A 27,382-nucleotide genomic window follows, 5' to 3' on the forward strand; every position below is an offset into this window, starting at 1 on the left:
TCATGTGGGTAATGTTGGTATCAAAATGGTGGTTTTTAAAATCTCTTAAAAAAGGTTAGTGCAATTTATTAAAAAAAAAACGATGAATAGGCGTAGAGATGGCGTAGAGCTTTTAAAATCAGACTTTTATGGTATGCCAAAGTTATCGCCCACATGAGGGTGGTAACAACTATTAATATTCTATTATTTTCAACTAGATTCTATGTAGAAACTGTAATGGTCGAGAAACCACGTAGAAGTAGAAACTAATACGTGTACAAAAGCACGCATGCGCACTATGAAGTATATTGATTCTATATCTTCCTTCTTACGTACATTTTGCTTTTGGTTCAATCATGGTTCAAAATATATCAGACGTTTTGTTTAATGTTGGATTTATGTATTTGGTGGAAATATACGACTTTTTAGAAAATTCTTTGTGGAAGTTTCACGTTCTAAAACTTTTAGATATATAAGTAGCAATGTACGTAAGTATTGCACCTACTATAGACACTGGGTACAGACAACAGACCTCATCGTTATTTCAGCGGGCAGCTGTAGCCTTTTCTATGTTATAGTCCAAAGCCGAAATGCCGACATATCGCTTTTGGTCTAGGCAATACTCAAAAAATATGCCCAGATCGCTAAGCCCACAGCCGAAACTTCGGCTTTTGCTTTATGGTTTTTCAAGCCAATTTAGAAGTGTCTGAATTCTTAATACAAAGACGAAACTCCATTTTGCCAATTCAACTTTTTATTTTATTTTATTAAACGAATATTAGCCATTTTAATCATGATTAACATTCCCCTTTCCCCTCCATCTAAGCGTAAAGCTTGTGCTAGGAGTGGGTACGACAATAGTGCAACGGGTAGTGTTTGAACCGCCAACCTTTCGGATTTCAGTCCGCTCCTATAACCCTTGAGCTATTGAGGCTTTGGACTAGGAATTTAGGTATTTGTAGATTGACCTGAATTCGTTGTGTAGAAGCCGAAGTTTTGGCGACCCGCGCGAGTTTTAGCGTACCTACCTGTATACGGCCTTGGGCTTTGGACTATAACATAATATACCTACGTATACTGCCAACATAGCCACGATTACCTACTCTAACCGCAATGTGCCTGCAGCTGCTAATGGGTGAGGTTTGAACATATGACCGACAGTTTCAATTTCAGCCAGTAATGTGCTATTATGATAGACTGAGCGAGTGAGTGCTTCGAAATCATCATCGTACCTATCTACAATTCTATAGGTTCCATTTTGATAGGGTTTGAAAAAACTGGTTGATTTTTTCAATGAAACTAAGTATACAATAATAATAATAAGTAATAAGGAAGTAGTTAGGTAGCTGTGATTAAAATAGCTAGTCGTTTGTTGTGTAACTCATGACGCTGGGTACTTACACACTAGCAGTAACAAAATTTATTTTTAGTATATCCTACTGTTGTAGTAAACATCCGATCAACACGGTCCAAAACATAGAATTAGCCTAAGTTCGTTTTGTAACGTAATATGTTTTGAATCTGTGCCAGAGAAAGTACGTTATTTAATTAGATACACTAACAAAAACACTTTTAGGATTATACGTACCATACTTGTGTACTTAACTGTACGTTATCTGATAAGTAAGATAAAAATCTTATTTTTAATGTCGTAGGTGATTGGGAATATCATTGAATATTGGTTTGAGTTAGTCATGACGCTCGGTGCTTTACTCTTGACTGCCGCGTACTTTTTACACTGTGAAGGTGCTGTAGTGATAAATAGAGATGTCCTCAATGATCGTCCGATTCTTGGTGTCTTATCACAGGAGCAATCCTTGTATCTCCACTCGAAATTTCCAGAAGAAAATTATACGAGTTACATAGCCGCCTCATACGTGAAAGATATTGAGAAATCTGGTGCAAGAGTGGTACCGATTTTGTAAGTACCCACTTATACTTATCACTACCCATAGGTATTAGGTTTTAATGTGTTTGTTTGTTGATTTAATGGTTTGCCCTGCAATCACGTCGCAACAGAGCATCGGATCGACTTGATTTTTTGCATAAGTATAGTTACAGTCCTGGTTACATATGGGCAACTTTTTATCAACCTAAATCCATGCGAATGAAGTCGCGGGCATCAGCTAGTTTGACGATATTTATCAAGTAGATAATTAAAATATGGTTAAACGAACACAGACCTACTTATGAATAAAATATTAATTATGATATTAATCGTGGGCATCGACATAATATAAAATCGATTTACGTATAAGTATGTAAATAGGATAACAAAGTAGATAATGTGATCACAGATTAGGTAAGTAATTCATTAATTGCTTATATCATTTCTTCTGTTTCAGAATCGGTAAAGATCGGTCCTACTACAGGGATATCATGGGCAAGATTAATGGGTAAAATCAAAATATCATTTCCACTTGTTATTACCTACGTAACATATACTTACCGTTATCAGCTATTCTATTCATGACTCTGCCATAGAATTGGATAACGTGATTAGGCATGCCGCATGTTAATAACAGCATCGTATGCCTGTGTAGTGTAGGTACCCAGGTATGACCATAATAACGACGTAAGTCTATGGATGAGACATGTGATAGTGCAACACAATAATAAACGCACGACTGTTCTCCGCCTAGACTTTGGAAAATCGAACATTACTAAAGAAATAGCTAAATGATTGCAGCGCCATCTTCTGATAACTATGCGTTCGATCTGAATTCGATCCACGATCCGCCGTAGATCGTGATAGTATGAATGTGCAAGCAACAAATTAACATCATCCACGTGCGCTTTCCGGAAAGCGCAGTGTTGGAAAACCCTCCATTAGGTGGACCGACGACATCGCGCGAGTTGCAGGGAGCGGCCGCTTTGGATTCAGGCGGCAGATGACCGTGGCGTGTGGAAGTCCCCACACAAGACCTATGTCCTGCAGACGCAGTGGTCGTCGATCGGTTGATGATGATAATGATGATGATATCCACGTGGATGTAGGAAAAGCTTTTTTGCACGGAGATGCCCTTTTAATGTAGACAAGGAATCGTCATCATTATCAACTGATAGGGGTGGAAACTCGCCTGGCGCAGCGTCTTGCAGTACGGTGGTAAAAAGATAAAGGCAAGATCGAATGAGCTGTGTCGGTTACTCTGGATCTCCTACGGATTCACTCATTTTTGCTTTGGTCACATAATATAGAAACTCCAAGCGGCTCTCTCCACCATCACCCTTTACGTAACTTTACATACTTAGTTAGAAATTCCCACGGGAATGAAGCCGCGGGCGGTCGCTATTTATACCTACCTACTACTATCTACTGACTGATAGTAAGTATTAGGTAGGTAACTCCTACGTTGTTTGTAGAGTTCTCTTTCCGGGCGGCGCTACATATTTCAACCAGTCGCACGGTTACGCTGATGCCGGTCAACATATCTACGAACTTGCTCAAGAATTGAACAACGCTGGCGACTACTTCCCGATTTTCGGAACTTGTCTCGGGTTCGAGCTGCTGCTTATATTGGCTTCTGGTCGCGGACAAAAGGAGAATCGGATCACATGCCGCTCATATGAAAATCGTCCACTTAATTTTACGCAAAGTAGGACTTGTTATATTTTTTTTATTTGTTTATAACTAATCCCTAACTGCAACTCACTTCTTAGGGCCTTGATATAGCAAGCCCAGGGCGGGCGCGCGGATGGTACGCTTTGAAGACATATTTAAGTAATATTAGGCGCTCTATGGAAAGAAATGGACGCGCACCGAGAGCTTGTTTACGCTCGGTTTCCACTTAAGCGGAGCGAGAGGAGATATCTATATTCATTGTCACGCCATAGATAAGATAAGAGTCTGTTTGGTCGACTGAACATCTCCACGACATGAACTTCTCCGCTGCGCTTAAGTGGAAACAGCAAATTCAAATTCAAATTCAAAATATTTTTATTCAATTAGACTTTTTCTTTTGAAGACAAGTTTTTTAGACAAGTTCTTTTGAATCGTCAAAAGCATCTACTACTGGTTCACAGCACCTTACATTTCACTTGATTAGAGCGCCGTACATTTCGATTTCACAGCTTCTCGTCTATGATTTCTACTACGCGCCCAGCTCGCTTATAATATATCAACTTCCTAAGATTCAAGCGGGCTAATTTGGTAGAGGTTCCTATGGTAGTACATATAATTAAACTCCTACTAAGTATAACCTCTGATCGATTTTTTACGTACTTAGAGCATCGTACCAGAACGCTTGACAAACCTTTGCTGATAGCATGGTAACTAGTCATGGCCGACCCGGACTTGTATACCAGGAAAACAAAGAACTTCTACGGGGTTTCTAAAATTTCAAAACGCGGCTATAACAGCTATACTTAGTAATAATTTCCAATAAAAAAAAGAAGTGAGAAAATGACAGATATCATAAATGGACAAAGAAAGAGAACCTCTTGTATAGACTTTTGGAGTGATTATGGTATCTAAGTTAGTAAACTGGTAAAGCTTGTACTAAGTACAACTGAAGTAAACAACAACTAAGTACAACATCAAAAATAGAAATTTTTCTATTTTTGATGTTTTGTTAAAATTATTTTGTTACAGATTTTCGCAAAAGCAAAATGTTTCGGGAAGCATCGGAAGATATTATTGATATTCTGAAGAATAAAGATGTCACTGTAAATGTTCATCAGTTCTGTATAGTTGATGATGTAAGTACCTACCCACCTAAGTAAAATTTTTATTTACCCGGCGAGGGCCCAAAATGAGGGACATGTGTTTGACCTGTATAATATCATATAGGTACTACCTGACGCCCACAACTTCGTCCGCGTGGATTTAGATTTTTCGAAATCCCGTGGGAACTCTTTGATTTTCCGGGATAAAAAGTAGCCTATATGCTAATCCAGGATATTATCTATCTCCATTCTGAGTTTCAGCCAAATCCATCTAGTGGTTTTTGCTTGAAGGAGTAACAAACATACACACACACACACACACACAACACATATAGACACAAACTTTCGCCTTTATAATATTAGTGTGATAGTGTGATTAGTGTGATATTTGTTTGTTCGCTCATAATAGCCGATAAAATATGATAGCGGACGACAGAGAGAGCTATATTGCTTGGAGTTTCTCTACGTAATTCAAAGTCAAACTCGAAATCATTTTACTCAAAGTAGCTATTGTGCTCCTTTTGATGGTCAGAATTGTTAGATTTGTATGATGATACCTATAGTGGTGATTATTAGTTACGTAAACTTAAAACTAAAGGTTATCATATCAGAAACGAGTACTTCCGTAGGAGAACCAGAGTAACCGATATCTAGCACAATGTGTAGCGATTGCGAAGCTGAAGTGGCAGATAGTTCAAAAACTGATAGACGTGACATGTGGAAGTCCTTACAAGAAACCTACTCGTATGTCCAGCTGTGGGCCCGCTCGTATGTCCAGCTGTGGGCACCTATCGGTTGACGATGATGATGATAAAATACCTAAATACCGTTTTTCATTTATTAAGCATACGAGTTGGAAAATAAGGTTTATAACTTTTTCATTTCAGAATCTGAAGTCTCATAATCTCACGAAAGACTGGCGCGTCACTTCTTACAGTAATGATGAAAACGGTGTCAGTTTCGTTGCAAGCATCGAACATAAAAGGTGAGGTCCCATAATGATCAGGCCTGATATAGTTTTGTGCGGCGTATTATCCTGCATTGTATTGTACGCCTTCTCTGTTATCCTTAATTAATATTTTAAAAACTGTGTCTAAGTGTGCTGTCTGTCTGTCTGTCTGTCTGTTTGCTAGCTTTTCACGGCCCAACAGTTCTACCGATTTTAATGTGTGGTGTAGAATTACCTTACATCCCGGGGACGGACATACTACTTTGTACCCCGGAAAATGAAAGAGTTCCTACGGGACTTTTGAAAAACCTAAATCCATGCGGATGAAGTCGCGGGGATCATCCAGTTATTAATAAATAGGTAAACACCCTTCAATGTGATGCCATTAGTTGCAGTACAAATATGATAAAAGAAATCGCAGTGGCAAGCTCTCTAGAGGTCTTCTCCTGCTTTACGATAACGTATTGCCATTTGCCGGTGTCTAGGTATACCTTCAGCTCATGCTGTTGAGTCTAGAAACTTGAGATTTGGCATGTAGCGGTTTAAAATTTTATGAAATCCTTGCTAAACTTGTGGTCAGGTCTCAGGATGCGTGAATCCTTATTTAATCCTCATTGGATCCTCTATTAACCTATCTATAGTAAATATATTTCTAACACCTTTACGTAAAATTGATGTAACGCTACGCTTAAATAAAACATCATTATTTTATCACTAAGTATATTCAAAATTATTACAAATCAAAAATTAAGCGCGTAGGTAGTTATGCTAGGCTCGCACAGTAGGTAAGTAGGTACTATCTAAGAATGCGTGCGTAGCATATTTGCACCTTTTTAAAAAACTTTACTTCAGAATTTGCACAAGATTATACATAATATATTTATTTTTATACACACACATTATAACATTTCTGTAAAATGTGTAAATTGCTAAGCCTTTGGGCTAAGCGGTGGTATTACGACCCGGTTTAGAGTAGGTTTTAGCCCATATTAAACCTTCGAACTATTCATTGGCTTAGTTTGAGCCTTCAAATCCTTGATAAATTATTTATAAAACAGACAAAACTCCTTATTAATATAATGAATCATGCCTGCAGATATCCATTCTACGGAGTTCAATTCCACCCAGAGAAGAGCTCGTTCGAGTGGAAACTTTCAAAGAATTACGCCCACTCCTTTGAAGCTGTGAAAGCGAATAGATATTTTATGGACTTCTTCGTGAATGAATGCCGGAAAAGTCAGCACTCCTTCGCCAATGCAGCGGAAGAGAACAGATATTTGATCTACAATTACGAACCTCGCTTCACTGGTGTACTTGGCAGTTCCTATCAACAGTGTTACATGTTTGAGCCCAGAGGAACCGTTGACGAATAATAAACGTACCTATACAGGGTGTTACCAGAATACTAGCAAAAACTTAGTGATATCATTATACTACCTTAACACAATCCAAAGCCAATAACCATTTGCCTTATCTTGTAGTTTTAGTGATTTGGTATTTTTCAAACCCGCATTGCGCGTGCAAAACTCGGGTTAATGCCTTACCTACGACGCGGCATTGACTTCGAGTGACCTATTTACGGAACGTTCGTTGACCTCTAGCATCAGTCAGATGTTTTATTTGCAATATATTCTGAACTTTTAAAAGTACTGGATTTTTTAAGTATTTTTTTCGTTGTTTTTTCATGGTATCAGTAGTCATCAATACTATCACCTGTCTTCGTTTTTGCTAGCGTTCTGGTTACAAGCTGTAGAACAAAAGTGAAGAAGAATAATTGCATTCTGTATACTTACGTACTTAAATACTTATTACGTATTATTATTTTAATAACTTTTTTATAGCCACGTTACTTATACTTTACTAATGACCAGCTAGCCTTATAGGATAGCCAGAACTCTAAAAATAACTATTATGAATTTTCCTCATGCAAGGTAATATTTATAATATTACAATAAGATAAAAAATAAATTTGTTATTTAGGTAAGAAAAATAAATAGATATATTTGAAATTTATTGTTACTTTAAATAGACTTTGTTATTTATATTAATGTTTTTGTTACTTTTTATCCCTTATAATCAATTATTTCCCGGAATTTTAAAAACCTAAATCCACGCGGACGAAAACGCGGGCATTAGCTAGTTAAATGATAAGTCATAACAACATCTATCGGTTTATGGTTATAGCTATCAATAAGTGTGGCACTGATTAGTGAAAGGTGTATAAGTACCTAAACGATAACAATTTGCTATTGTATTTTACCTGTTATTTTAATAATATAATTAATAAAAGTTATATTTATATCATATTTAGGTATATGTAAATTATGTAAGTATTAGAAATTACAACTCATCGAGCATCTACAATACTTATAATATTAATAATCCCTTATTAATGCGAAAGTGAACCTGTCTGCTAGCTTTTCAATGCCCATCCGATTTTTACCTTTGGCTATGGTTTGCGACGTTTGCGACTTTTTAACCGACTTGCAAAAAAGGAGGTTCTCAATTTGTCGGATTTTTTTTAAATCCCGGAATATCAAAAATTCCCACGGGATTTTGAACAATCTAAATCGACGCGGACGAAGCCGCGGGCATCATCTTAACTCAAAAGAAGACAAAATTAATTACGCACCGATGTACTCGTATGATAAACGATAGTATGTAACTAATAAGCTATAGGTACTTACACAGTTTTACGATATTCGTAAAACTGGAAGTGACTAACTTGAGAGTTGAACTGACTTTTAGCAGTTTCCATTGGCAATAGTACCTGCGGATAATAAAGTTGGCAATAAAAGTTTCTTGCCAATAAAAAAAACTTGTAGAAATAGAAATTATAACTTTCTGCAGGTGTTTGTTTACACAGTGCAAGTGACTTTTCAGAGCTGACTTTTGCAAATTGTATTCTATCATAGTGGACACGGCCTAAGAAATAAAAGACAATAAATAATTTTCCCTATACATATTTTGTATAGGTACATAGTTTTAGAACAATGTCATAATATTATATAGACGCTAACACTTCGAAGAATAACCACAACCAATAAACCATATTGTTCATAGTTCATTCCTAGTAGGTACATACCCTGCAGGGTTTTAGGGTTTCAGGGTATATGTTCTATGATCACTACAGTAAGCATCACAGAATAATATGAATACTTACTACCTAAGTACATAGTCCGTGGTTGTCTACGTAAACTGTGGCCATATTGTGTAAGTATGAAACTCAAATAAACTTTGAAAACAATTTTATGTGTTAGTAGTACCTACATATTCATCCCAACGCCTATGTTACATAATGTAGTCAATTGTAGTCACCATGGTTACCTAAGTGAGTTAAACACAATTTTTTCTGGATTTCTAATTATGTTTTCGACTAGTTAATACCAACTTATTTATTTAATAATTGGTTGAACACACAGTATAAGAACATCAAAAAAGCTTTTCACTTTTATTAAAATTTTGCAAAATTGCGATCACAGAGCTTTCAGGGTTGGTGGTTCCTGGATTGTAACTGTCTAGTCTTTAATGTACTAGATGAATTAATAATAATTATGTCCTCACGACCGAACTCCTTCATGGTGGCCAATCTTCACAGACATTAGTCATCTGCACGAAGTTATTACAGGGTGTAATAACTCTCTATTCCCACTCTCACAGCCCGATGGGACGGAAGTTTGACACGACCAGGGAGACATCGGATGCAGGACCGACAGCTTTACGTGCACTCCGAGGCCTAGCCGTGAAGCGTCGCCGACTACCTAACTCCGAAGCCGAGCTCCGGGCTAGGACTGAGAATTTCTTAACAGAAAACCCAATACGGGCCCAACTCGGAAATTGAACCCAAGACGTCAACTCTCGCCATCCACTATCGCACATGCTAACCACTAGACCAACGAGGCTGATAAATATGCTATAGATATGTATCTATACTTACTTATTAAATAAATTAATATGTATAATGTAATAGGTACCAAACACATGGGATCTTAAGCTCCCCTCAATTACCCTACATCTATTTAAACAAATCGATCAAATCGTTTAGACAGCATTAATCACAAACTGGATCAACGAGGCTGATAAATATGCTATAGATATGTATCTATACTTACAAATAAATAAATAAATATGTATGATGTAATAGGTATCAAACACAGAGGATCTTAAGCTCCCCTCAATTACCCTACATTTATTTAAACAAATCGATCAAATCGTTTAGACAGCATTAATCACAAACTGAAGTTACAAATAGTAGAGTTTCTGCCTTTCCGTTGATGAGTAAAGTTTAGTACCTATTCAGATGTATTTACACATATGATTCCTAAGAGACTTAAATTTAGATGTTTATGTACCTCAGGTTATTGAACCATTGTTTACCTTTGCAGTTGTACTTATTGTAATATATTAAATATCTCCATCAGACCTGATATAGGTGATAAATGATACGGTTTCCTCATTCCCCTTTTAAAAACTCTGGTACAAGTTAACCCTTGACTGCGATCTCATCTGATGGTGAGTGATGATGCAGTCTAAGATGGAAGCGGGCTAACTTGGAAGGGGTATAGATGTTTCATTACCTATGATCGGTTTCTACACGGCATCGTACCGGAACGCTAAAGGTGCCCACGCACTTGAACTGAACTGCGCGTCGCGGCAGCGCCCCGCACGATATTCTCTCCAGCCGCGACGCGCGGCAGTGACGCGCTACGTGGTTCGAGTGCGTGGGCACCTTAAATCGCTTGGCGGCACGGCTTTGCTGGTAGGATGGTGACTAAAGCCTCCCAGCAGAAAAATTTAACTCTCCGCTATTTAATAACAACGTCCTCTGGAGCTGTTTCATTGCAATTACTTGTATTGGAAGTAAGACGTTGAACAAAAAATTGTGGAACTTTTAAAGAACTCGCTCAGCTTGTAAGCGTTGTAGAGATGGAAAATTATGTTAGATGGCGTTGTTTTTATTTAGTGATAAAATCTTAGGAGGTAGTATAAAATATTAAAATCTTCGCAAAATTGCAGCATTGAAGTATAAGTAGGTACTTACTTAGGTGCTGGTTACTTGATATTTCTATGGATTGTTCATTGTAGCGGTTAGCGGTGATTATTTATTAATAAAAGTCTAAATCAAAGCCATTTATTCAAAATAGGTACTATTAAACAATTATTACCTTCTACATCCATCTATGCAGTATTTTCTTTGATTATCAGTTATTGTTGAATTTGTAAGATATAATTGATATAAAGTAGTGGTAAATAGTAACTTAAAACTACAGCTATGAGGGTTCTAAACGCGCCCTGACAAGAAGCCCAGAACAAAGTCAGCCAGATATTCTTTTTAGGGTTCCGTATCCAAATGGTAAAAACGGAATCCTATTATAAATGTCGCTCTGCTGTTTTTCTGTCCGTCTGATCGTCTGTCCGTTTGTCAGTCTGTCTGTCCGCGTGTCACAAATCTCTATCTCGTAGACGAAATGAGATACAAACCTGAAATTTTATTATTTGGTGTAGAACGTTGACTCAAAACCAAATATTGAATTAGAAATTCAATTACATTATTTTTCAGGGGTGGCCTCATACATGAAAAAGATGCCGAAAAATTTTTTTTTCTTCCTTAGCATGTGGGTTACCATTGTTTAGAGCTCATTTAATAGAGTAGGAATATATATAGTATTTTTTAATCTTAAAAATAAAGAAATGGGGGGCCGTCAAAGTTGTCAATTTTAGACTATTTTTGTGACGGGGGCTATCTCAAAAACTAAACATGTAGTATCTTTTAGGGATCCGTAAATATGTAATTATGTATGAAACCCGCATACGACGACGACGAGTATACTCGCACTTTACCGATATTTTAATTTAGAGTTTTACTGTCGAGTCAATAGCAAAAAAAAAAAAATGGATACACTATGTATTTATATATAATATATTAAAAAAGAAAGATACTTACTTACTTACGATTAAAATATACAGAAAATATGAATCATAGCATCAGAATATTATTAACATTTTTGTCTATACACTTTAATTAATTGTTTGATTTGGTATAAATTATCTACCTGATACATGTACCTAATATGCCATTATAGAAATAAAATTGATGATGTGCTATTCCCGAGAGCTTGAATATATGAAAGTTTATTAACCTCAGTCCTTTCTTCTCAAATTTCGCTTAACGATGTTGTTAGAAAGCATTTTAACCTCGATGGTTATAATGCAGGATATTTAACGCTTATTATGATTGATGTACATTTTGGGACAGCTGTTATCCTACTACTAGTTATTAAAAAGCAACAACCCTGTCTACTTATGGATAAAATTACAAGACTACCAAAACTTTATTCCCTAATTACTTTTAGAGTCCATTCATCTACACATAGTCAGTTAATGTGAGTATTTTGCCATCATGGATTGTTTTTAGATAAATTACCTAAGTATTAGTTATGAATATAAAAAAACGGTATGGTTTTTCCTTTTGAATCCGCACTAATGGTAAATGATGATGCTCCTAGATTGCGTATTTGCCTAGAATATGCCTTATTATTTATTATTCACTTTTAATTATTATTTATCCAATATTTTATCGGATTTAGTAGGATGTGTAATTGTGTATATAAATTTTAATTCTATTTCATTGCATTGATTAATTTTATCTATCTCAAATGTACACGGGACCACCCAATGTGCCTTTTTTCTCAAAAAAATTTCTAAAGAAAAGTAAAAACTGACATCAAGAACCATAAACACTAAAAAGTAAAAAAATAATTTTTGTTCCTACACGTGTATGTATGTATGAAGTCGGGCGAGTATAATAAAAGAAATTAGAAATCAAAGCATGAAGCTCGCCCGACTTCATACATACATAAACCTGTAGAAACAATTTTTTTTTTCGATTACACACACACACACTACACAAATCTCTTAGAATTGTAACTATCTATCTTTAAATATTAAGTATACCTTTAATTACGTGTTTTCAATTTAAACTTAATTTAATTATTATAAGTGGTTATATTATATTGTGCTGTACACTATATTATGGGAAGACACTGCCTCCTGAAACACAGTTTTCACTTCATCAGGAGGCAGGGCCTCACACCAAAGTCTGTAAATAATGTTCTGTTCAGATAATAAAGATTTATTTATTTATTTATTTTTACTTTTTAGTGTTTGTGGTTATTGAAGTCAGTTTTTTTCTTTAGTAAATTTTTTATTTCACAACTTTTAGTGGCCCCATTGTACTAAAATATGCTATACCTGGTCAAAAACCTACTGTTTACTCTTATCCCTTGAGGAGTTCTTTTCACTATCTCCGAAGATAGTCCTCAGATCTTCACAAACTAAAATGGAACCACCTCGGAAGTATCACCTACCAAACCAAAAAAAATATTTCAAAATCGGTTTATATTTGGCGGAATAATCGCGTAATAAACATACAAAAAAAACATACCGTCGAATTGAGAACCTCTCTTTTTCGCTTAAAAATCAGTTTAAATTAACAGATTACCTAGATTGCAGTGATTTTAATTTTGAATTGTATTTCTTCCATAGAAACTCAAATATTATCAATTTGTACAAGGACAAATGCGATGCTTAGGAGCTATATTTAGATAGACAATTTTTATCGCTGGAGGGTATACTTAGTAGCAACTGACGAGGACACATTGATCGGTCCCGGGTTTGCACCAAGCTTTGACCTAGTTTGTACACTCAATGGAATAAGCCGCTTTCAGTTAGAAGTAAACATGTGTAACCAAGATATTAACAATTTTATCATTGACATAAGTTGCATCCCGGGGATGGACATTTAGTACCTGAAAATCATAGAGTTCTTACGGGGCTTAAAAAAAATTAATTGTATAGCGGCAATAGAAATACAGATTTTGTGAAAATTTCAACTCTCTACCTAATACGGCTCACGAGATACAGCCCGCTGACAGACAAACGGACGGACAGACGGACAGCGGAAACTTAGTAATAGGGTCCCGTTGGCACCCTTCGGATACGAACATTTACAAGTAGATCTGTCAATTATTAAATGTAGAGATTTGTGCAAGTGGGTATTAGTAATCAACATCTCCATGAAAAACGATTTAAAAAAAGAATAAAAGAGTAGTATTATGTTCTGAGATAAATTATTTATTTATTAATATGTATATTTATATAACTTATAGAATGTACAGGGCATTTTTGTTAAATGTACCGAATTTCGTATTAAATGAAAAGCTCCTCAAATACCTAGTTTTTAAATAAACAGAGTGTTTTAATAATTTTATGGCAAAAAAAATCCGTGATGTTTTTAAGAGTTATTTAGTCGTCTTTTAGTTTAAGTATTTTATCTTGTTGACATTTGATGTTATAATTTTGGTTTTGCTGCAATAATTTAATTTTCTAAATTTTCCGAGTTAGGCCCATAAACAGCTGCTCAGGGCCACATAGACTGCAGCGCAGCCGGGGGTCTTTGACCGCACGGCCTAGTTTCCGCACTGACGTCACAGAGACGCCCCCACGACGTCATTTCGGTTCCTCGCTACTCCATTCTACTCCATTCAAAACTGGATCAACCCCTCGTATGTACCTTACCTCACTCCCTCACCTGAAAGCGCGAGGTCGCAGGAATATTATACAGCCTAAGGTGAAAGGTCACTTGTCTATTTATAACTTAAAAACCGGCCAAGTGCGAGTCAGACTCGTGCACCGAGGGTTCCGTACTCGGGTATTATATCGACATTTTGCGCGATAAATCAAAAACTACTATGCATAAAAATAAATAAAAATCTGTTTTAGAATGTACAAGTAAAGCCTTTTCATATGATATTCCACTTGGTATAGTTTGAAAATTTACACTTTAGTAATGAATTATTTACTTTGAAAATTTAAACACTTTTTAATTTTTTTTTAATGACGTAACCACAAATTCACGGGTTGTATAGCACAAGTAATAACTTTACTTGTGCTATAAGACCTATCTACCTGCCAAATTTCATGATTCTAGGTCAACGGGAAGTACCCTATAGGTTTTCTTGACAGACACGACGGACGGACGGACGGACGGACAGACAAACAAAGAACAAAGTGATCCTTTAAGGGTTACGTTTTTTCTTTTGAACCCTACGGAACCCTAAAAAGTCACAGAAAATAAACATTATATCTTTTTTTCGAAATTTTTTATCGGAGGAAGCATTAAGCCCAAAACAGTATTTTAAAGTTTTTTATCTGTCTGTCAGTCTCCAAAAATAATATAACAATCAACAAAAAATACTCATTCTCATTTTTTATTGAACTCTCCAGGTAGGTAGGTAACTATACATCTATTTAGTAGATATAAAGAAATCTTCTTTCTATTAGACTTTGGTGACTTTGGTATAATTTTTAATTAAATATTATAAATATGGAAAATTGTGTTTGTCTGTTGGTCTGCCTGCTTGCCCGACTGCCTGGCCTGCCTGTAGCTCAGTCTGGCCGCCCGCCCGCCCTACCGGAATGCAACGCATGCCGGTATTATTGTGATGTATGTAAAAATTATTTAGCGGCAATAACTTCACTTGTAAAGCTATAAAATAAGAAATCTAGCATTTATTAATTAGGTTAGAGAGATATCTGCATTTATGCTTACTACCACTGCTGGCACGAAACATAGATTGAAGTCCACTTCAATTGCTTTCAAGGTAAAACCACTTGATATCAAATACGAAATTTCTATTTAAAGCGCATCCTTGACACAAATACAGCGAGGGTCATGCCCTTTAGAGATGATGCGGGGTGCGGGCCGGCAAAGGCTTACAATGAAAATTATCCAATGACCCTCCATTGAGTAGAACGAATTAATTTGTTTTTTTAAACTAGAAGCTTTTTTAGCGATGGCCATTCAATACACAAAACCTAACCATCCACTTTTTGAAAAAAGTGTCTTTTCCCTCCGATTGAGTTGAAATCATTGCCTATGTCAAAAATAAATTATTTCTCATTGATTATTAAATAGAGGGTCATCCAAAATACGTAAAATGCACGTCCTTTGTTAGTTTTAAGTCTAATAACCATTTTAAATTATCGATTAAACTAAAAAAGCACATCAAATCGTTGTGTCGTCACATGCCAGTATTTCATAAAAGCTCGCATACTAAGCGCGTGCCTTGACGTTTGATAAAAAATACTGATTTGGCTAATTGTCAAACACTGGATTAGGAAGTACTTATTTTAATTTTCCTATATTCATGGTTAAAATGCAGACACGTGTGGTTTGAATGACAATAGATAAATTATTCATGGTACCATTGAGCGTCTTTGATGATGGAGGTGGGAGGTGGACATTGGAACTTTCTGATAGCATATAGCAGGACAGTCGAATTTGGAACCCGTCTGCTTTGTTTCACGAGTAAATACTTTTTAGTCCTTTTTGGAACCTATACTATCAAAAAAGCTTTACTTAAGAAAGTTTTTTTTTTACTTTTAACTTATTTAGGCTTTATAATATAGTCCTTTCGGTGTATCCCGTAGATGCCTACTTCATCCCTTTTTGCGTTATGGTCCTATTTAAAACAGATTCCAGATGCCATGGCGATATCGCTGGAAACTGTAACTCTAAAATTACCTAATATTGCTTATTTGTTACTCTCATTTATTTAATAATTAATTTGCTTATTACTATTAGAAACTACTTATTTATTTCAATTGTAACAGAATATGTTATGGAAGAGCGGGGCCGATTTCTATGTTATATGTAAACTTGTTTTTACCGAAATAAATATTTTTGTATTTTTTGTAAACGTAGCCAACAGCGATATAGCGAGTGAAGAGTGGGCATTTCACAAAGCTTTTACTTATATAAGCAAAAATACTTAGCCTTTTTTAGATCATTAATCTCTAAAGAGAGTCACGGATCACGTATTTGGGTCATGTGTACTTCAATGCCTGGTACTAAAATTTAAAAGCTTCTAAGGTTGTGACACGACCTAGCCCTAGATGTGTTATAGGATAGTACTATAAAGCTTATTACTGCAGTAGTCTCACTCTGCACTTATTTCTTAATGGAATGATGCTGTGTTTATAATTCGTCGTCGTCATCAACCGTTAGAGGTTCACTGCTGGACGTAGGTCTCTTATTTTGACTTCCACACACTACGGTTGGTTTCCAGGGGGGTTCTGCCAATACTGCGTTTCTGGCGCGAAATTGCCATTCTAGTACACTATGGACCCTAACGTCTATTCGTTCTTTGAACTATGTACCCTTGCTACTACAACTTCGCATCCCGTTTATCTATATCACTTACTTTGGTTCATAAATGGATCTCCTGATATCTGCTTTCTTATGAGGCTCATATAGTTAATAACCATGTATCGACATATGTCATTACTGGCAACACGCATATGATGCACTGCTTTCAAAAAGACAAAACATTTAAAGGTTTTCTATGACTTTCTGCACAAGATTTGTCAACTATAAAAATTCGGTCAAGTGCGAGTTGGACTCGCACACAAAGGGTTCCGTACCATCGTATAACAAATAACACATCCATCATCATCATGATCAAGTAATCGCCGGCTCACAGAGAACGGGTCTCCTCTCAGAGTTTTGGTCATAACTCATAGTCTACAACTCACAGGCAGGCAGGTTTTCTGACGATGTTTTCTTTCACCGTTAGCAAGTGGTATTTAATTACTCAAAACGCACATAACTCCGAAAAGTTAAGAGGTGCACGCCCGGGATCAAACCGCCGACCTCCTATTAGGGGGCGGACGCCCTAACCACTAGGCTATCACACCTGTTAACACTAACTTTTTTTCAATTTATAAGAAAGCCACTCTGAAATTTTTATTATTTGCCGTTATTGCGGCATATTCTGTGAAAATTTCAACTCTCCGTGAAGGCTGGATGACAAACAGACGAATGGACGAACAGCGGAGGCTTAATAATAGCGTCCCGTTGGCATCCTTCGGGTTTGAAACCCTAAAAAGCATTAGTCGTAAATAATAGCTTCCCAATACAACACAGATCACAATAATTGCAATTACAATTAGAAATTTGAAATCAATGAAGTGTAGAGGACGGGTGTACAAATCAATTAAGGGAGAACGATGAGGCACGTTTGGTTTTAAATACTAGTTCAATTTGGACTGCATAGTCTCAATACCATTACATTGTCAGCCGTGTATTTGCGTGGTGAAAAACGTGCGCATTGGAATACTATTAATCGTATACAAAGTCTCCTGTTACAATATTTTTCCTCATAAAAATCTATACAAATAATAAAACTTGTAACTGTTTGTCTGTGAGTAAATATAGGTATTTTATCTTTTGACAAAATACGCGTCCCTAACTGCCATCTCACCCAGTGGCAAGTAACGATGCAGTCTAAGATGGATATATAGATTATAGGTATACCAAACACACATACTAGGTATAGGTAAGTACCAAAAACCAAACATTTTAAAATTTTAGTCTAGTGTGGCTAGTTTTCAAAAAGGCTAAAACAATTTTGACAGAACTTTACAGACAGGTAGAGAATTATGCAGTAGGAGTGATTGGGACTATTTTTATTCCTGAAAAATAAAGGTTTCCTACCAGGTACTTATTTCTAACTCTATGATTCCTACAAGGTTTTTTAAATTTCATTTGATTAATTCAATCTTCTCGTTTCCCAGAAGATGGACAGGTCGCCTGTTTGGGATGCTACTTGTGCAGACACATTAGTTGCATCCCACATTCATCGGCCACCAGCGCCGAACAGGCCAAAGGGCACAAATATGATTTGTGCCTTTTTGGCGTTGAGACCTTGCAGCCGTGGGGCCCGGGGGCTCGAGCTCTTTCTAAAAAAATTTGGAAAATGGTTATTGAGTCATCCGGGGACCCGAGAGGCTAGCAGTTACATTGGGCAAAGAATTAGTGTGGCCATCCAAAGGAGTAATGCTGCCAGCATGTTGGGAACAATGCCTCGCTGAGGAGTTCTCGATGAGGTTTTAGATTTAACTTAATATTTTTTTTTAGTTTTAATTTAGATTTAAAAAGTATAACAACTCTGCATTTTCATAGTTCCATTATTAGAAATCTCCAAGTTGATGATTGTTGTTGAACACGTCCTTTCCATGTCTAGTAAACGTGCTTGGTAAAATTCACGCGGACCATGTCGCGGGCAAAAGTTGTAAATGAAATAAAATCGAAGGCACGGGTTAAGGTGGTAGCGCCTTCGATTGGTCACGTTGGAACCCGCGTGGTATATAAATAAACGGCACATTTCTTGTGCTCGTTTCTAATAATTTGCATTCGATTAAACGAAAAACGAATTGTGAAATGCTTTATTTTGCCAAAAACTACTAGTATCAAACTTAAAAACAGGAACACAAGTAGGTACGCAAGATTTTTATTAAGTATACACGGACATGTTGTAGCACGTAAAGCATCCATTGTGTGGATATAATATTTTTTGGGCTATTTTCAATGACACTTTTCTAAGGACCCTTCTTCTTTTTCTTTTAAGAACGATTCTTAAATTACTAAGTTGTACGTACTATGTACGAAATATGGGTTTTTGAAAGCAAGCGCCTAGAAGATTTTCAGTAAATGATAAACCAACTTCATGCATGTCCTGTATGCTACATAATCAAATCTGTGCTTTTCCTGTCGCATTCAAGTTGCATTTCCTGATAAATGGATTCACTGATAAGAATTCATTCCATGGCTCCTGGTCCTGATTTGACCAGAACCCATTTTGACATTGATTTCTGCTGCCTCCGTATGAATTTAGACTAGGTATCCTACCTCTAAAAAGAACGATTTTTTGAAAAATAGCTAATTTGCAATTTATTAGAGATATTACTGTAGATATTATTAAGATAATAATCTACTGGGCAATCTACTGGGCAAAAATCTACTGGTTTCTTTGTAAAAAATAACTGATCTCTTTGTAATAAATAAAAATATAAGAATAGCAGTTATATTATGAATTAAATAGTTTTGGGGCCCTAATCGAAAAACTTTTAAAAACCATTTTTTATGTAGGTTAGATAGGTTAAATAAGATTATATATAAACTAGCTGTTACTCGCGGTTTCGCTCGCGTGACTCAGGATTCTTAATAATAATCGAGGTTTTGTTACAATATTTTTGGTGCAATGCTTAAATTATTTTAAATCTAAAATAGATAGCTCACTCTCCAGGTGAGCTACCTATATTATTATCTAAGCAAAAATTTCATGGATCTATTGCTGTGTGACTCGCACTTGGCCGGTTTTCTTTCTGTACAAATACGGCATTATTTCAAAAACGTAAAAAATATTTCGGAGCCGTGGAGTCGTTTGATAACATTTGACCTCTCCTATAACAATCCCTCAACGGCATTGTGACGTTTTATTAGACCGGTCATCCTGTTTTATTGGACGTCTGGACTGTGAATTATATAGCGAGCGTTAATGAAGGATAATGACGTTAATGGGGTGACGCGGCCTCATTATTTAGTATTCTGTTATATAATTGACGTCATCTAATTTATTTGTACGTATATATTAGATACTAGAAGGTTTTTGGAACACTGTTGAATATAAAACTATAAAAAAGTATGAGATCACTGAAACGGACATATTAATTATAGAAGTACGCTGGAAGATGTATGCCATACAAAATTAGAGTTATTTTTTTGCCGATTCGAACCGCTCCACTGGGTGTACCGGTAGGAAAAATTGGCACTAATCAAATGTTCCTCATGGTGATATTACTCGTAGGTTGACAGATCACCACTAACATTGCAAAACGCAGTAAAATGAAGGCTAGAAGATTCAAAAGATTTTAACCGAATAGACAAACAAATAGACATTGTGGGAAACGACTCGTGCTCAGTAGTGGGCCGGCGGCGATGAGTTAAGCATGATGATGACCAAGCATATTTAAATAAACAGTCAGACAAGCAAGCGAGTTAATATTGTATTGTTATCCTGTTTTGAGCGATGTTTAAAATTTCGAGTCTCTAGAATATTGGAAAGTCAAAAAAACAAAAAATTCGATAAGAAAGCGAGTTAATAAACAACGTGTTAATTTTTTTTAAAGACCTCGTAATGGTGATCAGTGTGGTATTCAAGTGGGGAATCCGAGTTCAATTCCGGTCTATTTATTTGGTTTTTTATAATTTCTAAAATAACTCAGCTCTGGCCTGGTGAGTGTTTTCGGCCGTAGGTAAAGTCAATGTCAAAGCCATTTATTTATTCAAAGCCAAAAACAAATTACCAAATTAATTTATTGTACAAGATCAATGAACCCTCAAATAAAAGAGTCCTTACTGACAGTTTTTTCTAACCCTGGCCAAAATTGGATAGCAGCAATGAATAAAAATTGTCAAAACAAGATTATTTTACTGAAGAGATAATAACAAAATGCGTACGTGACCTAATTGACCTCTCGCCTACACGTCTTTCTACGCCGTAGAGATTGCTTCTACGCCGTAGGCTCGTTAGTCGTTCTGCCTTTGTAGTTTGTAAACATCTTAAAGAGTGATTAATGAATTTCAAGCACGCCTACAAAATTACATGAGAAAATTTGAACTTGACTTTGATTTGAATTACTTTGGTTACGGAATCGTTCGCGCCTCTGTGGCTCGAAAACTCGTTATGTTACAAAATGTGAAATAAATTAGGTACATGCAATGCAAACAAAACACTGTCACTAGATCATACTTTGACTACTCAATATTCATACTTCGTTTCAAAAATAATTTTTCAAATAGATCATATTCAAATATTTCAGGGAGAAGTCGTGTTCAAGATAAAATTTTAGGTTTCTATTTTGCTTGTAGCGGAGTGACCTACCCTAGAGTTGTATCCTATTCCTGAGAGATGGTAAGATAGGGAAGCAGGCAACACAAGAAGTAAGAGAGGAAAAGGAAAACGAGGCAAAACTAACGGCAGGGTTGTATACGGAACCCTAAAAAGATTTAGGGTCCCGTATACAACGGAGTTATTAATGTCACTCTGCGGTCTATACGTCTGTCCCAGATCTCTAACTCTAAGATAAGAGGAGCTAAAGACCAGTTTGGACATTTGGTGTAGAATGTTGACCTAACACAGAATATTGAAAAAGATTTTGACTTTGACTTTAATTTTTTTTTGTAATTTTTTTTCAATAATTAAAAAGGAGCGATTTCTTTTCTTATCTTTATTCAATATTACGTACTTTTTTTATTCAGATACAAGATACTTGGGTAATTATAAAAATATAAGCATTATAATATATTTTGTCTAAAATTTATATAAGTATTCAAAGCTGGTATCAATCGTTGACGGGGGGTCCAATTTGACCGAGGTAATTTGATAGAAGGCACTGCTACTAAAGTTGAAGGGCAACAGGACTAATGAGTCGCTAAATTTACTGTTTTATTATACGAATTCGTAGTAATACATAATACCTAAACATTGATAGGTTATTTTATTATATTATTGAAGGTAATCTGACGAAGATTATCTCTATATTCTAATAATAAAATTGAAATGTCTGTCTATAATTTCGAAATAACTACCTCATATTAATTAAGCTCATATGGTTATTTGAACGATACCATAACTGAATCACACGTTTTCGTTTTCTTCGTTACGGCTGAACCGATTTTGACGAGATTTTCACAGACAAGTAGAGGATTGACCAGGGAGTAACATAGGCTACTTATTTAACCGACTTTCAAAAAGGGAGTTGAATTTTTCTACCTATGTTACACCGAAATCTCTGAGATTTCTAAACCGATTTGCGTAATTTTTTTTTAAACGATAGAGGAACTTGGCGACATTGTTTCATAAAAAATTTGGATTCCAACTCCTCAGTCCTGATGTTGCAGGGGATCTGAATACAAAACTGATGGGATTTAGAAACAGTCGGTTATAAATTGATGATTGATATTGAAGGTATGCATACCAAGTAAAGACTTTGTTGTTCAGTTCGTAAAAACTAAAAGAGATTTTTGAAGTCACTATCCTATCGTCAATAAAAGGAGGCTAAATTCAGTTGATTGAACTTTTACGCTTTCATTTTTAACGACTTTCCAAAGTCTAACCCTAATATGGTAGGTCGCGATCGCAGCGGGGTTTACCTAAGCCTCAATTGCCAGATAATGATGCCCATAGAAAAATGTCTAAGGACGATAGTTTACACAAGATACACATAAATTACTATTTGTATTTTTAACCCCCGACCCAAAAAGAGGGGTGTTATAAGTTTGACGTGTGTACCTATCTGTGTATCTGTGTATCTGTCTGTGGCATCGTAGATCCTAAACTAATGAACCGATTTTAATTTAGTTTTTTTGTTTGAAAGGTGGCTTGATCGAGAGTGTTCTTAGCTATAATACAAGAAAATCGGTTCAGCCGTTTGAAAGTTATCTACTCTTTTCTAGTTACTGTAACTTTCACTTGTCGGGGGTGCTGTAAATTTTTAATTAATACACTTGTGCACAATGTAATTTGGCAGAGCTAGGCCTTCTAGTCAGGTTTTTTAAAAACCACTTCATTACATTTTGTAATGGGCTCTTTCAGGGAGACGATAGGCATTGTAATGTAAGTAAAACGTTGCGTCTCACTTGAGACAAAAAGTCAACGTGCATCTCGCGGTTTGGAGCCACGTGACACGCTTTGGAGAAGAATGAAGTCACCTGTCAGTTATGACGTAGATTTATGTGAGTTGTTCGAAAAAATCCAAAAGTTTAAATCAAAACAAGTGTAAATTAAAAATTTATAACACTCCCGACAAGTGAAGGTTACAGTAACTAGAAAAAAAAGATTCCGACGAATTGAGAACCTCCTCCTTTTTTCGAAGTCGGTTAAAAAGAGCTGATAACTTTCAAACGGCTGAACCGATTTTCTTGGATTATAAATAGCTAAGAACACTCTCAATCAAGCCACCTTTCAATCAAAAATCTAAGCTAAAATCGGTTCATTAGTTTAAGAGCTACGATGCCTTAGACAGATACTCAGACACACACGTCAAACTTAGAACACCCCTCTTTTTGGGTCGGGAGTTAAAAAGTGAAACAAGCAAATAAACGCATCCACAATAAGCTTTGCTTTAGTCGGACTTGTCTTTCTATCAAGTTGGTAACATGTTAAAATTATTATGGTTGATGTAGTATGTACTTTTTTTTCTTCCAACGGTAGCTTAGGAGCCTTCCAATAATTAAGAATCCCACATACCTATCCTTACGTTCTGGAGGCTCGTAGAAGGCTCGAAGAGAAGTGGAGGATCTTCTTAGAAAGATTTCCCTTATAAAACCAAAAATAGAGTTTGGTACTGTGGTAAGTACTTTCTTAAGGTGCCATAAATAACTCTTCGGTATTTTTAAATTTGAGCTAAATAAGAAAGGGAAATCGTAACATAACAAGTCACGTTTTTGGTATGGTGGGCAAAGGGACGTGCGTCACAAAGGAAGCCCTGTTTTAATTTCACCTGAGATTGCGGTAAAGTTCAGCGGCGCAGCACGGGCAGCGTGACAGAGATGTGACAGAGATTCCGAGCGTCTTAGTTTTTGCAACTGAGTAACGAATCGACGTAATTTTTTGCATAGATATAGTTGTAATAGTATATAGAGTAAGATCCCAGGGCCACCAGACGTCACGTATTTTCTGAAGTAGGAAACGTATTTTCTCCAAGCTGATTTTTACGTATATTTTAGGCAATATCGGAATTTAGGGGATGATTGGCCCCTTGGATCGGTCTGTCTTCTTGTAGAAGTTTTTAAAATAGTTGTCTGGTGGACATATATAAAAATGGAGCATCAGAATTTACGTGAAGTTAAGTAATTATTATTTTGGGAGCTTTAAAGTGTCTGCAAAGCAAAACGGCCGACGAAAAGTGTCTGGGAGTATTGGCGATTGCCTAAAATATACGTAAAAATCAGCTTGGAAAATTTACGTGATAATTTATGTGATATACTTAATTAATTAAAGCAATGATATAGTGTAGATAATGTAGCTATACGTGTACATCAGTGAAAGAATTTTCAAAATCTGATCTTACTCCTTAGGGTAAACCTGCACTCCGATTTCCACGGCAACTAACAGCAGAATTCTAGAAATTTTGTTAAACTGCGCGTTCTCCCGAAAAAGTGTGGGCCTAGCTTTACATCCAAAATTAAACTTCACGTCTTTATAGCATTAGTGAAGACAAATATAGTCATGAAAGTTCCCATTGCTAGAAAAGAAAAAAATATTAGTCATAGAACATCGTAGAAAAAAATAATGTAATGAGTGACGCAGTGAATATTGGCGAACTGCATCAAGAACGCTTGTGTTGCAATTTCCTATTATTATGCAGTCGACCTACTTAGCGTTAGTTAGCACCTATCGACCTATTCATTCATCATTCTGGGGGAGGGGTCCAAGGCTCACAGGATGACGTCACTGGGGTTTAAAAATCATAACCCCGCTCCCCAACAACTGCATACCCCTCTTGTGACCTACTAACCCAAAATGGGATACCGGTGACGTAGCCAACGTACAGCCTCGGCAAGAGTAGTTGCTTCTATGTCTTGTTATACTGAGATGTGAGTGCAAAACCTTTTTGGTGGGTTGTGCTTTGCGTTTTCAATGGATGTGTCTACGGTAAGGACTGTAGGTATGGCTGTATGTGTGTATTTGAGTACCAATGCCGCCTCCCCTTCAACCTTCAGTCGCCGAGGTCTCCATTGGGCGTAAAAATAGTTTTACATAGTCAGGAAATATTAAAACCTTGAATTAAAATTATCACTTATTATTGGCTATGCAATAAGCAGTTGATTAAGTAAGTACAACAATCACTTGGATCAATGTATTTACCGGCTTTTTTTTCTATATAATCTCATCATCATCATCATCAACTCATAGCCAGCTAACTACTGAGCTCGGGTCTCCCCTAGCAGTATGAGAAGGGGTTGGCCATAGTCTACCACGCTGGTGGAGTGCGGATTGGCAGGCTTTACCACCTTCAGGCATGCAGGTTTCCTCACAATGTTTTCATTCATCGTTAAGGCATGCAGGTTTCCTCACAATGTTTTCATTCATCGTTAAAGCATCTTCTACACAATATTATAATCTACATCCATCATAAGTAGGTACCTATACCTTCTTTATTTATGCAAAATCGGAATAAACCTTCACCGATTAATTGCGACCACGAATACCTGGTTCCTATTTAACTTTGAGTTTAAAGTGTGGCTCATTAAATATTCTGTACGTGCCACCGCACAACCTATTTCTGTTTTCGGTTCGTCCCGTTTACCGCAATATTAGAGCTGGATTCTAAATTAATCGACCTCAATGAATTTTGTTAATACCCATGAAATAGTCGGTAGGTACTTAGGTAATATAGATCACTAGGTAATATCTTATTTACAAAACTATGGACTGGCTACTTTTAGATTGTTATCGTATGAGTTTAGATGGAAAAAAGATACTTAGGTACTTAGTCAATTTATGTACTCTTCATTTTTAAACATACCAATAATTATATTTACAAGCAAACAAGCGTATCGTGCATATAATATATAGGCAGGTGCTTGACGACGGAAAACATTGATGCGGTTTTAGGTAGGAGCGCATTTGCTTGAAGATGCGTATTTACTTTTGTAGGTATTGGTAGCTAAGGCGTAAGCTAAGTTATCCACACATACGATACGAACAATAATAATAATCGCTTCACGCTGCTTCAGTGGCTCGTGACTGATTCATAGAGAAAGCTTGTAAGTTACAAAACTGAAACTAAGCGTGTGTAAGGCGAATTAGGAAATATCATAATAAGTAACTAGCCAAGTGCATAAGTTCGGTTTCCGAAGTCATGCTAGTTGCTAAAACCATTTTTTTCAGCTATGGCTTTTCCCGTTCAGGAGGTAGGCCGTAGGTAGTTAGTAAAATCAAACAGTTCCCACGGCATTTTTAGAGAATCTGAATTACGAGGATGAAGTCACTAGAATCATTAATTAGCAGCTCACATTGTAGCCATCAAGAGCTAGTCTCTAAATTTAAAAAAGTCTCCAATATTTTAATAATAGATACGTAACAGCTCTTTTATAGGATATTTGCACATATTTGCGTCACTAAACTTCATTGCCCAGGGTTATTTTGTACAATCCGGGGGCGTTACATCCGTAACTACCTATACACCCATAGAATAGCTATGTAATAGAGAAAAATCTCAATCTACGCAGTGAGCCTGCCAATCTAATATTCAGATCCTTCTATTTCTTAAAGGTTGCGCTCGATGACGACTTCTTTGAACTTAAGTGGATTTCAATCACGTTTTTATATTTTGCCTTAGAGTTTTAATTCTGCAAGTTTTCACGAGGAAGGTTATTGTATATAACACAATAACATTTACTACGAACAAAGACGTGGATTACAAGTAGTCGAATACAATATAGACTAAAAGAAGAATCTAATAAAGCAGTCAAAGTTATTAGTCCTTTTGATAAGGTTATCTTTATTATTAGCGCCTACTTGATGGCATGTAGGAAAGGACTACTTTGGCTCACTATTAGCTCATAATATAACCAGTGATTTCTGTGACTTGGCTGTTCCAACCGGCTTTGTATGTTGCCGTACGTAATTTTCTATAACTTTTTAAATAAAATTCTGTATAGATATTTTGTTCTCTGTCAATATTTTGGTACTTACCAAAACTTATGTATCCGTTATCCGTATCAATAAACGAAAGTTTAGTAGGTAGGTACTTAAGTTGGGGAAATTGCGTCAATAGGTTATCGGTTCAAAAGATCCTCAAACTTGTTTCCAAAAGTAGGATGTTTTTATTGTTTAACAAGCAAGAACAAACTACGTTATTTCAATAATTACTGTAACA

The 27,382-nt window shown here is 36.2% G+C and overlaps 1 protein-coding gene and 1 long non-coding RNA gene across 5 annotated transcripts; one reads left to right on the forward strand and one right to left on the reverse strand.

Annotated features, from left to right (window-relative positions):
- Positions 1-264: 264 nt before the first annotated feature.
- On the forward strand, positions 265-7,080 carry LOC123867958 (gamma-glutamyl hydrolase A-like). Of its 4 annotated transcripts, XM_045910289.1 has the most exons (8): positions 266-467; positions 1,410-1,462; positions 1,632-1,900; positions 2,325-2,375; positions 3,343-3,575; positions 4,571-4,677; positions 5,532-5,629; positions 6,690-7,080. In XM_045910289.1, exons 3-8 carry the CDS (start codon positions 1,674-1,676, stop codon positions 6,964-6,966), a joined length of 993 nt encoding a protein of 330 aa, XP_045766245.1. In that variant the 5' UTR covers positions 266-467; positions 1,410-1,462; positions 1,632-1,673; the 3' UTR covers positions 6,967-7,080. The 4 variants fall into 4 exon arrangements, with proteins under 4 accessions (XP_045766243.1, XP_045766245.1, XP_045766244.1 ...); XM_045910287.1 differs by lacking the exon at positions 1,410-1,462 and having other exon boundaries at positions 265-467; positions 1,635-1,900; XM_045910288.1 differs by lacking the exon at positions 1,410-1,462 and having other exon boundaries at positions 266-463; positions 1,635-1,900.
- A 645-nt stretch (positions 7,081-7,725) lies between these two features.
- On the reverse strand, positions 7,726-25,714 carry LOC123868009. The gene is made up of 3 exons (XR_006796552.1): positions 25,704-25,714; positions 10,261-10,266; positions 7,726-8,499 (listed from the first exon to the last, which is right to left on the reverse strand). It is a non-coding gene; the product is annotated as an uncharacterized LOC123868009 (long non-coding RNA).
- Positions 25,715-27,382: the final 1,668 nt, after the last annotated feature.

This window comes from Maniola jurtina, chromosome 9 (genome assembly GCF_905333055.1).
Source record: "Maniola jurtina chromosome 9, ilManJurt1.1, whole genome shotgun sequence".
NCBI classification, from domain to species: Eukaryota; Metazoa; Arthropoda; class Insecta; order Lepidoptera; family Nymphalidae; genus Maniola; species Maniola jurtina.

Bases quoted from the DNA above. Each gene is read 5' to 3' on its own strand.
- LOC123867958 (XM_045910287.1), top strand. The intron at 2,376-3,342 runs GTAAAATCAAAA...CGTTGTTTGTAG, and splicing joins ATCATGGGCAAGATTAATGG to AGTTCTCTTTCCGGGCGGCG. The intron at 3,576-4,570 runs GTAGGACTTGTT...ATTTTGTTACAG, and splicing joins TCCACTTAATTTTACGCAAA to ATTTTCGCAAAAGCAAAATG.